Raw genomic sequence first — 13471 nt, forward strand, 5'->3', positions numbered from 1 at the left:
ACCCATTTTGTACTTTAGAGAAAATAAATAACGTCTGCTAAGCAATAAATAATAATAATAATAATAATAAATAATTTCAGGTAAACCAATCGTTAGAAGACTCACACCATCGAGGGTTTTCATTGGCTAGGAGGCAGGCCAGCTTTGAAACGGGAAACTGCAACACATTTTTCCCCAGACACCCTCAAATCCCATACCGGTTTAATTTTGCAGCAGTCACGCTTCTTTACACAGAAATTGTCAAACCATCAAGATCAAGAATCAAATTCTGCTGAAGTTTCCCTTCTGCTCACATTTGCAAGTAACTCGAAGTCTGTTTGACTGTCTCTGCAGATATCCAAGCCAACTATCCTTTTCTCTCCCACTCACACCACCTGTCTCCCGACAACGATCTTAAAGACTTCCTCATATACCGCAGCCCAGATTTTGTGTGGAAAGGTTTCTTCACAGCAATGGCTGCCTTTCATTCCTTCCTATATCACTATTTCACAAAGTAGGTTGGTGTAATTACTGTGCAGCACCAGGCAAACTTTGACGAACGATAGAACTCCTTAAATAAACTTTTACATTTCTACAGGAGATGAAACGGTGAACATCAATTGTACGAATGGGCACATCTTTCTTTACATACCCCCAGGAAGAAGCATTTCAGGAATGGCATGCACATATCTATTGCACAGCTCAGAGATTAACAGTTCAATAAGGCACGATTAGGAGGACAATCAAAGGGTTTCTTCTACACAATTCTGACATTTTTCTATTGCCCCTCCATGCAGCCAACTTCTCTGAGCCATTCTGCACTGATCCATGGATACAGTGTGTCAGTTTCATTGGGGGGGAATAAAGACAGATCTGTCACTAAGCCAAGACAGAAGCGAGGTCCGGCCCCTTGCCATGCCCAGTGTCCCGTCCGAGTTGCCATAGCAGAACAAGAACAGTTTATTTCACTCAAAACTATGCAGATGGGCCAGAAGACAGTTCATCTGTTCCAGGAAGTCACGTGACTCATTATCTTGTACACAGCTAAAAATAAAGATATCCAGAGATTGAAAGCAAGAAAGGAGATTGCAAATAAGAATGACAAGGAAAAAAGGGGGAACAATACAAATATATTTCGCTAACCTATAATCATAAAGTCTTCTACATCATGGGACTTAAACTGTTATGACTCACTGGAGTTAATGAGAGATTTAAAGCTATTTATAATATCATAAACACTTTGGTTATTACTATAGCCCAAGAAAGGGATAAGCCATGAAATACACTATTAAAGACTCAAGCTGGAAAACAATTCCCTTGACAAAGGAAGAATGGAGCCCCTACAAACTTACCATGAGGTAGAGTTGGGTAGGACACAATCATTTCTTCTGTTTTTTAGATCAGCTAAAAGTTTGCATATCATGCTTTACTGAAACAGTACACTGATTTCATAGACTTTGATTAGTACTGGTCTAGGACTAATGTACCTAACATCGGGTAGTCCGTGACTAGTGCTAGTCTGGTCAGTGAAACCTGCCCTACATGTCTTACAATAATACTTTGGGTCTTTAAAGCGACAAATGCTGTACACACTCTCCATGCATTAGAAACCCCCCCACCTTAGTCTGTCTCCCACAGCAGCTCCTTACAGACACTGCCCTCCTGTTCTCCCGGCTCATCTGCCGCCCATAACACGGCTGTCACTGATGGCACTTTAAGCATTTATGTTAAATGCCGCTGAAGCCTTCAGTGAGGGGAAATTGCACAGAAGAAGCTTTTCAAAAAGGTGACTCCAACAATCTCTGTATTTACAGCCGAAGACTCTGCCCCATTTATGTGCCGGCACAAAAGAATTAATTTCATCAGCATCAATGAATACAGCTGCGATGAATAAGCAGTTATGCAGGCTGAATTCATTTGCCAGCAAGTTGGCAGCAGTTCGTAACGTCGCACAAAACCGAAAGACTGTTCGGAGAGGCGGGAGAGGCCGGAGTAAATATTAAAAACACAGAGCCTATATTTAGCCACAGGAGATTATTCATACTGCAGATCCCTGGATGTAACCAGGCACAAAAAATGAAACAATTCACATTTTCCCACCACTGTTAGAAACCCCGCATCTTTGATTGGTTTTGAAGACCAGTACATGTGTACCACACAGTGGGACGTTTTGTCAGGCGGCTTGGTGAATACGGACCCTGCAATAGGAGACAGCGGGGCCTCCGTGCTGTTGAATTATTCCATTCAGGTATCGGAGGAGAGCTGCGTTCATTAAACAAAAGTCTGCTCCTCGTTAATTCTGTTCAGTCAATAGGCCGGGATTTCAAGCGATACATTAAAAGCACCCCACCCAGCCAACAGAAAGGAGAGAGATGTCAAGCGAAGGTATGGCTGGTATTCATTCCGATTTCTACCAGCTTATTCCAGATCTAACAGGACTTTTTCAAGGTGGCTTGCTGTGTTCACAACATTACAGCCTTCCACAACACATGGGAAGAGAAGCGTCGCATTGTGCGCTGTGATCACGGCTTTAAAGCTTGGCTGAGAAGAACAAACTGTGACTTTAAAATACACACACACACACACACACACACACACACACTTCTAATTCCACTGCAAAGTGCATACTTCCTATACTGGTACCACAAATGTACAGTTTTTCATGCTCTCTTGTTCTTCGCTCATAAATTCTTGCCTGTGAACCCGAGGAAGATTTGTTCCACTCCAGGATCGATTTTCAAGCCACTTGATAGTTATTGTAAAACATCTCCCCCGCCATTAATAATGACTAAAAAGCATTTCATGTCTGTGTGTTTATGAAACGCCACTAAAGGATTCCAGTCTCCTGCAGCAGCCCCGACCTGGGAATACTTCTGCTGCTTCTCATGTTCTCTCCTCTCTTTAATCCAAACCATTAAAAATATATATATATCTGCTCCGTGATCACCAGTCATCATATCGTATCAGCGGCTCGCCGTCTCCCTGGCCCAAGAGAGCTCTAATCCCCGAGATTTACGAGACTGGAGAGTGTGGGAGACGGCGCTGTGCCTCTCGCTGCCAAGACAGAGCGGCTCAGTGGCCAAGAACAGACACAGTTGGCCGGGCAGCAGCGGGCAGCAGTCAACACGCCTCCCGCACACCCAGTCTGTCAGCACAAAGCTTCTGCCCTTTGGCTTCAGTTCTGTCTCTGCTGCCACACAACTATGGCGACCTATAACCCTCGGACAATCCTGACGGCACACATACCTGCACACTGGCAGGATGGAGGTTTCTCTGTGCTAAAGCCATTGTGGGAGAGAGCTTGGCCCGGTTGTTTTTTTTATTATTTTGTTTTTCAAGGAAGAGAAATGAATGAGAGGGGATTTGCGTCTGTGAAAAATAAGAGTCTGTTCCACAGTGGATAGAAACAATAGTATTTTTTCTCCATCTGGGGGCTATGGACAATACAATTAGACTGTCTCTGCTGTCTGACGGTGCTGAAAGAGGCTAGGCTATCAAATGAACACATGGCTCTAATCTGCTTACGTTTCATTCACCCATGGCCGGCACTCAGTCACTGTGTCCAGGCGGGGGGGAGGGGGAGCCGGGAGACAGTCCCTTACCTTCCCGGGAGCTTTGGTCTTGTTGTTGTTGTTGTTGGGGGAGGAGTTGACATCCTCGTGGACCCGATCCAGAAGCCAGAGTAGGAATTCGAGAGCATCGTGCTGCGAGTTGCCTCTGAACTGGGAGCCGTACTTTGAGACGATATTCTGGGGAGAGAAACAAAGCAACAGTGTTAAAAGACATTTATGTATTGCAGAAGGAGAAAGAGTTTGCTCACTGTGAGAGTAATGTACTCTGAGGTTTTATTGACCTAGCGAGGCCCCTTCTTAGACAATGTTCTTGAAATGGCACTATGCCACACATTTAACTTTAAATCATTGATGCACCAGCCTACTCTTAACAAAACAGGATTTGAAATCTTGTCAAATCATAATATATTATTATTCTGGTTCACGCATGGATAAAAGAACCAGTATAAACATCAAATCTTTGTTTAGACAAGAAATAAAAACACAGACGTTTTAGGTCTGCTGAAGATCCTTGGGAAGAGTTGCAACATCCCCTAAACAAACTGCATCACCACAGAGTAACCTCACAATACAAATTAAACAATAGTTTAGACTGAGCAATCCCCGGCTGCTCTGGATTTGAAAGAATTATAAAACGGCATTCAACAAAAATAATCACACACGTAAACCTAAGTAGATCCTAGTGTACAAGTCTGTGATCTTGACAAGGTCAAAGGTTCACAGCCCTGGAGTGCAAACATTTGTCCAAAGCTTTGTTTGCTGATTTTGGAAACATGAAAGAAACGTATTTTCACTAAAACATGAATTTGCCGTTGGGTTTATTTTATTGGAATTCCACACGTATCCCTGTCTTTGCCGATTCCTCTCTTTCAAGAGGTTTGTCTACAGAGCGGGCTGTCTTTAACCCAGACAACATCAATTATGATCAATTATATTCTTCAGTCCCTGAAGGAACACACATTCTCAGTATTGTGGAGGGTATACACTTCCAACACTGTGATGTTCCTGAGCACCGCATGATATGACGTTTTACTGCAGACCTGCAATGTAAACTGAAGCAGGAGATGCGAAATCCCCTGTCCCCGAGCCCGAGCCCAGCACAATGTGAACTAGGATACAGACCCGAGAAGATGCTGAAAACATCTCAGCCTGAGGCAAAATCACACATGCGTTCTGTGCCCTCCTACTCAGCGCAGAGGTGTGTGTACAGCATGACATTCGGCAACTTTACTTTACTTCTCAAGTGTAATTACTCTTGAGCCTAGCAGTGCTGTGCGATTACAATAGAAAATAAAATCACAGAGGCTGGCAGGAGTCCAGCTGTTCCCATAAGTCTTTTTTTTTTTTTTTTTAGCAACACATATCAACTGATCACATTTCCATTCTTAAATCACACAATTAGTTTCTCCTACTTATATTTGCATGTTTTCCATTCAAAAAGAAATGTCGGGCTCTTTACTGATTAGGTATTGTCACCGCACACGCCTCACCTTCAGTCCCGTGGGGAATAGATTGGGCATTGTAACTGTGAATGGGAACAAGTCGGTGCTCAGTTTTATGTATTAGTTTCTTGATATTACACAGTACTGTGATGCCTACATGTTTGCAATGCACACCTGTGCTGAATATCTCAAGAAAAAAAACATGAAAGGCACCTGCTGGGAGTGAAACACAGATTTCTTGCTAATTAAAAGCAATCAGGAGACTTTACAGAGAGTAGAACATCATTGTGCGATTTAACAGTGGAACCTAGTTCAATTGGTGTGCGTCGTTCAGATAAAGTCAGGAAGGGAAATAAATCAGAATAGACGGACTTCCAACAGCCCTAAAAATTGCACAAGCATAACTTTACAGACTTCTACACTATTGGTTGTGAAGCCATACAGGAACAGATGACGCCCTTATAATTTAGATTAAAAAAAATCTATTCAAATTACAACACTAGTCTACTTTCAAACTTTGTTAAATCACAAGAGCAGCTGTTTTAGAAGGCCGGTTTTACAGCATGTGTTGTGAGGGATTTCTTCAATAAACAGGTCATAAACGCAACCTTGTAATCGCCTGCTGGCTCTGAAGCTGTGAAATAAATTCAGATGAGAGCCGGGGAAAGGAGGTGACGTCCAGAGTTACTGCTATGATCTCTGGTAGTGATGGACACAAGGCACTGACGTCTGTATGTCCACTATGGTGGTTGCGAAAAACCAAATAACAGCCGTAGTGAAAGTGACCCTTCGTGCCACTTCTGATATACTGTACCGGAAACCCTCATTGTGACTCTTTGGCAAAGCGATTGTTTTGTTGACCTTCGGTATCCCCCCTGTGTAAACCTGCTGCTCGGGAAAGCGGGCCCTCTCATAATTAACTCCTGAGGATTTTGACACGGCAGAGATTTCTATATTGCTCTCAAAACTGACCTACAAGAAATTAACTTCCACGGCACATCCATCAGCAATGCGGGGGAGCTGGGCTCAATATTTCTTCTCATCACTCACTTCGTGGGGAAAAGCCCTTCCATTTTTCACCTTCAAACGGAGTTTCGTCCCTGTTTCGCATTGCCAGTGAATGGGAGAAGCTGCATGTTTTTCCTTTGCTCATTAAAACGGCATTCATCGAGCTGTCAACATCAAAACAAAAGCCAGCGAGACCCCCCACTGTGACACTGTTAATTAATGACCTTAATTACAACGCAAGGGGTGTGGGAGGCCTTCGATTGCTAATCACTTACCACCAAGGACAGCCCTTTGTCAGCTACGAAACCATGCCGAGGCCAGTGTGAGGCGAGGAGGCTGCTGGCCCTACAGGTAGGAGGAAGGTTATTCTCAATTCATCTGGGTTTTTCTTTAGAAAAGGAAAGTGTGACTTGGCATAACTGTTTAATTGAGGAGTGAGATCGCAACGCTACAGATATAACTTCGTACCCAATAGAAAGGCATTAAGTGCATTAAGTGTATTCATACAGAGCACAATAAAGGTTCAGCTGGGGGAGCGGACTATTCAAGCTTTACATAGAAGCAGACATTGAATTGTTGTCTGAATAAGAAAAATGCTTTAGAGGAACTGTGAAGGCCTTGATAACGGACATCTCTGAGGACAGGGTTTGTGCAAGTCTGTGATTCCATGACACAAGTGCATTCCAGGTAGAACTGTGCAGAGATGCACAGCTGGAGCACAGAGGGACAGGAAAAGCTTGGGGACAGAAGTGAAGGATGGACCGTGGAGAGACAGGAAGTGGATAGATTCCTCTAAATGAGACACAGGCTCTGTAGGACCAAACCCATCCTGATTTAAGCCATCCAAACCCCTCCACTGATTACAAGAGGCTATATTTGAACCATTCTGCCCATCATTCAAAAACTGTCATTACAGGGTGGGAAGCAAATCATGCTTCAAACGCTGGCTCCTCTCTGAGCTGACTTCACACAAATAGAAAGAGAGACATTAATAAATAAAATCACTGATGCTAAGTATACCATAATACAATGGACACCACCACAATAGATTTGAAAGAAAGCAATCAAGATGTGCTTTAAGTGTAGACTTTCACCTTTAATTTGAGGGTAGTTACATCCAAATTGGGTGAACGGTGTAGGAATTACACCCATTTTTATATGTGGTCCCCCCAGTTTTAGGGGCTCAAAAGTATTTGGACAAACTAACATAATCATGAATTAAATTGTGAGTTTCAATACTTGGTGGCAAATCCTTTGCAGTAAATGACTGCCTGAAGTCTGGAACCCATAGACATCACCAGATGCTGGGTTTCTTCCCTGGTGATGCTCTGCCAGGCCTGCACTGCAGCTGTCTTTAGTTCCTGCTTGCTCTTGGGGTGTTGTGCCTTCAGTTTTGCCTTAGCAATCAAAACAAACCAATCAGAGAGATAGCAAAAACATGAGGTGGCCAAATCAACTATTTGGTACATTCTTAAAAAGAAAGAACGCACTGGTGAGCTCAGGAACACCAAAAGGCCCGGAGGACCAAGGAAAACAACTGTGGTGGATGACAGAAGAATTCTTTCCCTGGTGAAGAGAAACTCCACAACAGTTGGCCAGATCAAGAACACCCTCCAGGAGGTATCTGTGTCAAAGTCAACAATCAAGAGAAGACTTCACCAGAGTAAATACAGAGGGTTTACCACAAGATGTAAACAGGAAACAGGAAGACCAGATTAGAGTTTGCCAAAAAACATCTAAAGAACCCTGTATAGTTCTGGAACAACATCTTATAACAGATGAGACAAAGATCAACTTGTACCAGAATGATGGGAAGAGAAGAGTATGGAGAAGGGAAGGAACTGCTCATGATCCGAAGCATACCACCTCATCTGTGAAGCATGTGATGGCATGGGCATGTATGGCTGCCAAGGGAACTGGTTCCCTTGTATTTATTGATGATGAATTCTGAAGAGTTTAGGCCTATATTATCTGCTCCGATTCAGCAAAATACTTAAAAACTCATTGGACAGTGCTTCACAGTACAGATGGACAATGACCAGAAGCATACTGCAAAAGTAACCCAAGCCTTTTTTTAAGGTGAAGAAGTCAAATGTTCTGCAATGGCCAAGTCAATCACCTGACATGAATCCAATTGAGCAGCATTTCACTTGCTGAAGGCAAAACTGAAGGCAACACACCCCAAGAACAAGCAGGAACTAAAGACAGCTGCAGTGCAGGCCTGGCAGAGCATCACCAGGGAAGAAACCCAGCATCTGCTGATGTCTATGGGTTCCAGACTTCAGGCAGTCATTGACTGCAAAGGATTTACCATCAAGTATTGAAATTCACAATTGAATTAATGATTGTTAGTTTGTCCAAATACTTTTGAGCCCCTAAAATTGGAGGGACCACATATAAAAATGGGTGTAATTCCTACACCATTCACCAATTTGGATGTAACTACCCTCAAATCAAAGATGAAAGTCTACACTTGAAACACATCTTGATTGTTTCCTTTCAATTGTGGTGGCGTACAGAGCCAAAATGATGTCCATTGTGTCACTGTCCAAATATTTATGGACCTAACTGTACACAACAAGTCATTAGGATCCAAATATTAATAGTTTCACACAAAAGGTTTAATGGATATGGTCCTTTTGTTAACCATGTTTCTGATCATTTGTTGGGTGAGAAAATCCACCTCAGCGCAATCAATACATGACCAACACGCCTCCTTCTTTTGGTAACATACTGTATGTGTTAGGATATGTTTTGTAACAGCCCTAGCAACAACAACAAAAAAATGACAATGAGGATTTTTTCAAAGTACAGTTTCTCTTAAAGCGAAAGGGAGAGAGAGAAAGAACAAGAAAAACCCCAATAGTGCGTTTTGGATGTAGAACTGATGCTAATTTTCTCAGCATCTGTTTTGAAACTCTCTGCCGCTTATTTACCAACATGAAAAACACTCCAGGCGATTGTGGAGTCTATAGCAGTCTGACATGCTGCAGCTCTCAAAAGTGTCATTCGCGGTTGTTCAACAGTAAGATGAGATGGTACCCACACAGTGCCGCAGAAGAGTCTGAAACTGGACAGAAACACTATTACCAAACGGTCAAGCCTCAGTCCACCGGTCATGGATTGTCACTGAAGTAATGTGCTGTGCAGAGCTTGGATTTTGTGGCTGAGTATCATGATATTTTGAAGACTGGCGTATGGGCAGAGTTGAAGCCATTGTACAGTGAGGACCAACACAATCTTGCACTACGTCACAAACCTAGGCGTTTCCAACAGCTCTGTGAGAAGTGCTGGGAAATGTTATGTTTGCCTAAATGTATTGATGGTAGGATACAAGGCATTTTCATTTTAACTTTCAGTTAAAAAAAAAAAAAAACTTTCCAGAAAGATTCTTAATGACGAGAGAGCGATCTCCTTCCCTGAAACAACATAATTACACGTTGGTTTATTTGCATCTATCAAAACAAAATTACAGTAATCAGAGATGATTTCGCTCATTTAGAGCAATCATCTCAGCGGGGTAATTGTTAACTCTGCCCCGGGTATTGTTTACTCTGTTTTGACTCGTCCCGGGCTGCCTGTGTGGAAATCACACTGGCTGAGACAGATCATGTCAATTCTGTCCACCGTGGCCAGCCCCTGCGGAGCACTGCTGGAAACTATACCGTCTGAAGCTGTGGGACAGCCCTAACATTTGAACTACATATTATAAAGGGGGTATATTTTAAGATAAGATGATGAAATGATACATGCTGCAACAGTGTGCCACGGATAATGTTTGGATAATCCACCATAATTACTCCAATCAGATATCGTTCCATACAAATCTAGTCACATACAATATAGTGAGGTATAATAATATAGGTAGTTGCTAAATCTCTGTCCTTTGCTGACCCGGGCAGAAAGTTCCTGGGAGAAAGCACAGTATTTGCTTTAGCCTCTAATCCTTGTTTGCGCTCGTCCGTGTTGTCTGGGCCGTGGTGTCTCCATGGCAAAGCTGCACCTTGGTCTGCACTTTTCTGTCACTTGTGTGTGCACAACCCATGGACAAAAATATAAAACTTGTCTCTCTCTGCAGCAGGGCCATTGATTTCAGCTCCCTTCCCTCCCTTAGTATTATAAATAGTGCCTAAAATATACAATTAAATACTACAATAATAAATCACCCTGAGCGGTTTATTTTCTGGGAAACAGTCGTCATAGTTATTGATATTTATAAATCTTACCATTCATACTAAAAATACTTTATTATCCTGCAATGTATCTTAAGAGCTCAAAGACTCAAAGGACATTGATGTCAGCAATCAATGATTTTTAAGAGCTTTTGGGAAAACTAGCATTACATTGACAGGTGAATAAGGCAAGAGAAAGGGGGAATAAGCCAAATAGGACCTGCCTCCGTTGCTGCTGACACACACAAAGTATCATAAATTGCATGGTTCAACATAAGGGACTGCCCGACTGCCCGACACAGGTGCCAGGTTCTGTCTGTCAGATTACCTGCCCAACGGGGCAAGTGATAATTTCACCTTATGTCACCGCGGCTGATTTGTTACCATCGGACACAGATATATGACCTATTCATTCGAAGTATTCATTCCCATTACCATATCTGGCACTCGGCAATCCTCTGCAAGTTTCCACCGTCGACAATCTGTCAGCACAGCCACGCTTGTAGACAATGTTTTGTCAGATCTAGTTGCGCGCTCTCTCTGTCGGAAACCCACTTTAATGACACGCTCGTTAAACATTAAGATATTGACATAAAACTGCCTTCAATTAAGGTCAAGCAAAGGGCAACTCCATGGCGACTGAAGCTACATTCAACAAGTCAAGGTCAAGTCTCTGGTGGTTGCAAGACGAATTACATTTTTTCACACTCTGCTTTTTGTACGTAGAGGAATACATCACACAGACCGAGGGATTCGTCACCTGGACAGGAAAACTGAATGTAGCTTCAGTCACCCTAGAGTCTACAATTCAACAGGGAGAAGCTTAGGATAAATCACTGATGTACAAAATTCTGCCGTTTGTCTATATGGTCTTTTAAGTGGAAACAGCCCGGGTGTCCAATTGTACCACCAGGTGTAACCAGCTAGAAGAAGTGCCTTCACAGAAAACCTGAATATTAAACTACATTCTCTCCCTCGGAATAACCTGGATAGCGCTTTCAAAACACTATACGCCTATTAAGGATGAAAGCTTAAGGAAGAGGCTAGGATATTTATTTTGGAGTGTACGGTCAACAGGAAAGACACAAATGAAACGGCATCGGCTTTGTTTCATGCGCGGTCGGGCACACATTCGGGCCCACGCGGCGACTGAAAGGATTTCTCTCACACCCACAGGTTCTGTAAGTAGAATTACTGTCAGCTCCTTTACAGTCGGCTGCAAGAGAAATGGTTTTACTCCGCGGGGTGCTCTGGATGCTGAAATGAGCAGCACAAAGGCCTTCCCAACCGCCGAGGGTATGACTGAAAAAGCTGATATGATCACTCGGAGGAGAATGCCATTCTTCTCGAGGAGTATGATTTCTGTGCGGTCCTTTGTGCCTTCAGACCTCGCTGCTTCAAAACAAACAAACGAAGCAGAAACTTACAGAGCCTCTCTTTGTTCCCCGGTCTCCCGGCTGCTTCATTCGTCATTCGGGGGAACACAAGAAAGTCATCCAGCGCAACCATAACAGTCTCCACAAGTGAGCGGAATTATTTTTTTGGTTCCCCGTTTGAATTTTACCAGCGGTGTTAAGAGGATGATTGCAGGGGAAAGACCGGCTGAGAACTCTCTGAGCTGTCTAGGTTTTTACTCACCAGCTGATCAGAAGCAAAATGCTTAAATCTCACTCTACAAGTGTTTGTGTGTGTGTGTGTGAGGGGGATAAAAACACAAGTATGGTACAGGAATGGCCCAAAGAGACGCTAGCTCCCTTAGACAGAGGTTTCTGCTGACTGGGGTTCAAAGTGCACTCGTGCTACTGCCGTTACCTCTCTTGTAACACATGAATCAACCCCTCGGAGATGTCACCACAAAGTTCTGACTTTCCAAGGGACTTTGCACCTTGATATCTGCCGTGAAGTCTGCTATTGTGCGCGAGAGAACGAGAGGGTTCAAAGGTGACTTTGCTTTGCCCCCCAAGTATGGATTTGAATGAAAAAGCCCACAGGGGTTAGGTAGAGGGAAGGGGCCCGACTCACAAACAGACTTAACACACAAACACACACACTCTGTAGCAACAGTAGACAACTGAACAAGCTTCGGAATTTAATACCACGCTGCTCTCCAATTCAGAGTGCAGTCATTAATGAGAAATTCAATCGATTAAGTCGCATTTGATTTTAGTTAAACGAACCGTGCCTTAGACGTATGGGAGTTTCTCAAAACCCAGGGTGTGCCAACGCCTCATTGCGGGGATATTATTTGGATGAATGATTAGGAATTATGTGTTTAAGAAAGTGGCGAGTAATTATATGCTTCACATTGTCAGGATCATGTGGAGAGTTCTTTATTAAAATGCAAGTTCTTGGTTTAAACCGCAGTCACAGAAATACAACCCTCACCTCATCATGCACACATACGACAACAGAGTGTAACACTACAGATTTACACCGGCATGCTGAATTACACTCAAATAACCCATCCTGCCAGTTTCTGATTTTCGCTTGTCTGTTTTTCTTTGGTTTGAATTTGGCTGCGATTCCCCGGAGAACAGGAGGCTCATTGCTCAGGATTGTGTGCTGTGAAGTGCAGATCAGCGCTTGTGGGTTGAAAACACAAGCACAGTCAAAAAAAAAAAAAACACACCAAAGCCCAGTGACCTCCCAGTCTTCAGACGCCATATCAGCGCACGCCAATGCATTTCCAGGTCTGATTAGCATGCGCTGAGCTGAGAGGCAACGACAACATTGCCAGAATATCAAGCAGCTTTCGAGTGCGACATTCGGAGCGTGAAACCAGGCGTCTCTTAAACGCGGGATGTCGTGGAAGGGGGCGGGTGGGATGTGTCAGGGGTGGGCCCACCGCTGGAGATGGGTGAGCATCTTAAACAGCAAGGTCACTGTAGATTATGTCAGGGAGCTTCTTTAACGTGCAAGCAGTACAAACATCACCTCTGTCTGAAGACACTTCAAAGGACAGATGAAATATCAGTGGACACCATATCCCTGCACCGCCCAAACAAAATAGTTTGTGTTTTTCCGCAGCTGCCTATATCACTGGCCACCTATGATTAAAACAATGTGACGCGCCCGTCTATTGAGACCTTTGCTGACACAGACTGCGGCTAATTACTGTTTTCCTTCCACACTCTAAAAATAAGGAATTGCTAAGGATGCTTTATCTACACATACTGTACCTACCAATCCACAGCACCAACGCCTTGTTGTGTTTGGACACAAACGCAGTGCACAAAGCAGAGCTATTTGCAATCATCGAGTGTACTGTGATTAACCATTTTTAATTGTACACAATCGA

At 43.4% G+C, this 13471-nt stretch overlaps 1 protein-coding gene across 1 annotated transcript in view; it reads right to left on the bottom strand.

Annotated features, from left to right (window-relative positions):
- usp43a (ubiquitin specific peptidase 43a) overlaps window positions 1–13471 on the bottom strand; it is a 120827-nt gene that overhangs the window by 103412 nt on the left and 3944 nt on the right. Inside the window, exon 2 of the mRNA XM_066704343.1 lies at window positions 3582–3728. Coding sequence (XP_066560440.1) covers window positions 3582–3728 — 147 coding nt within the window. The remainder of the gene's footprint in view (window positions 1–3581; window positions 3729–13471) is intronic.

The sequence above is a fragment of the Amia ocellicauda genome, chromosome 5, assembly GCF_036373705.1.
Source record: "Amia ocellicauda isolate fAmiCal2 chromosome 5, fAmiCal2.hap1, whole genome shotgun sequence".
Taxonomy (NCBI): domain Eukaryota; kingdom Metazoa; phylum Chordata; class Actinopteri; order Amiiformes; family Amiidae; genus Amia; species Amia ocellicauda.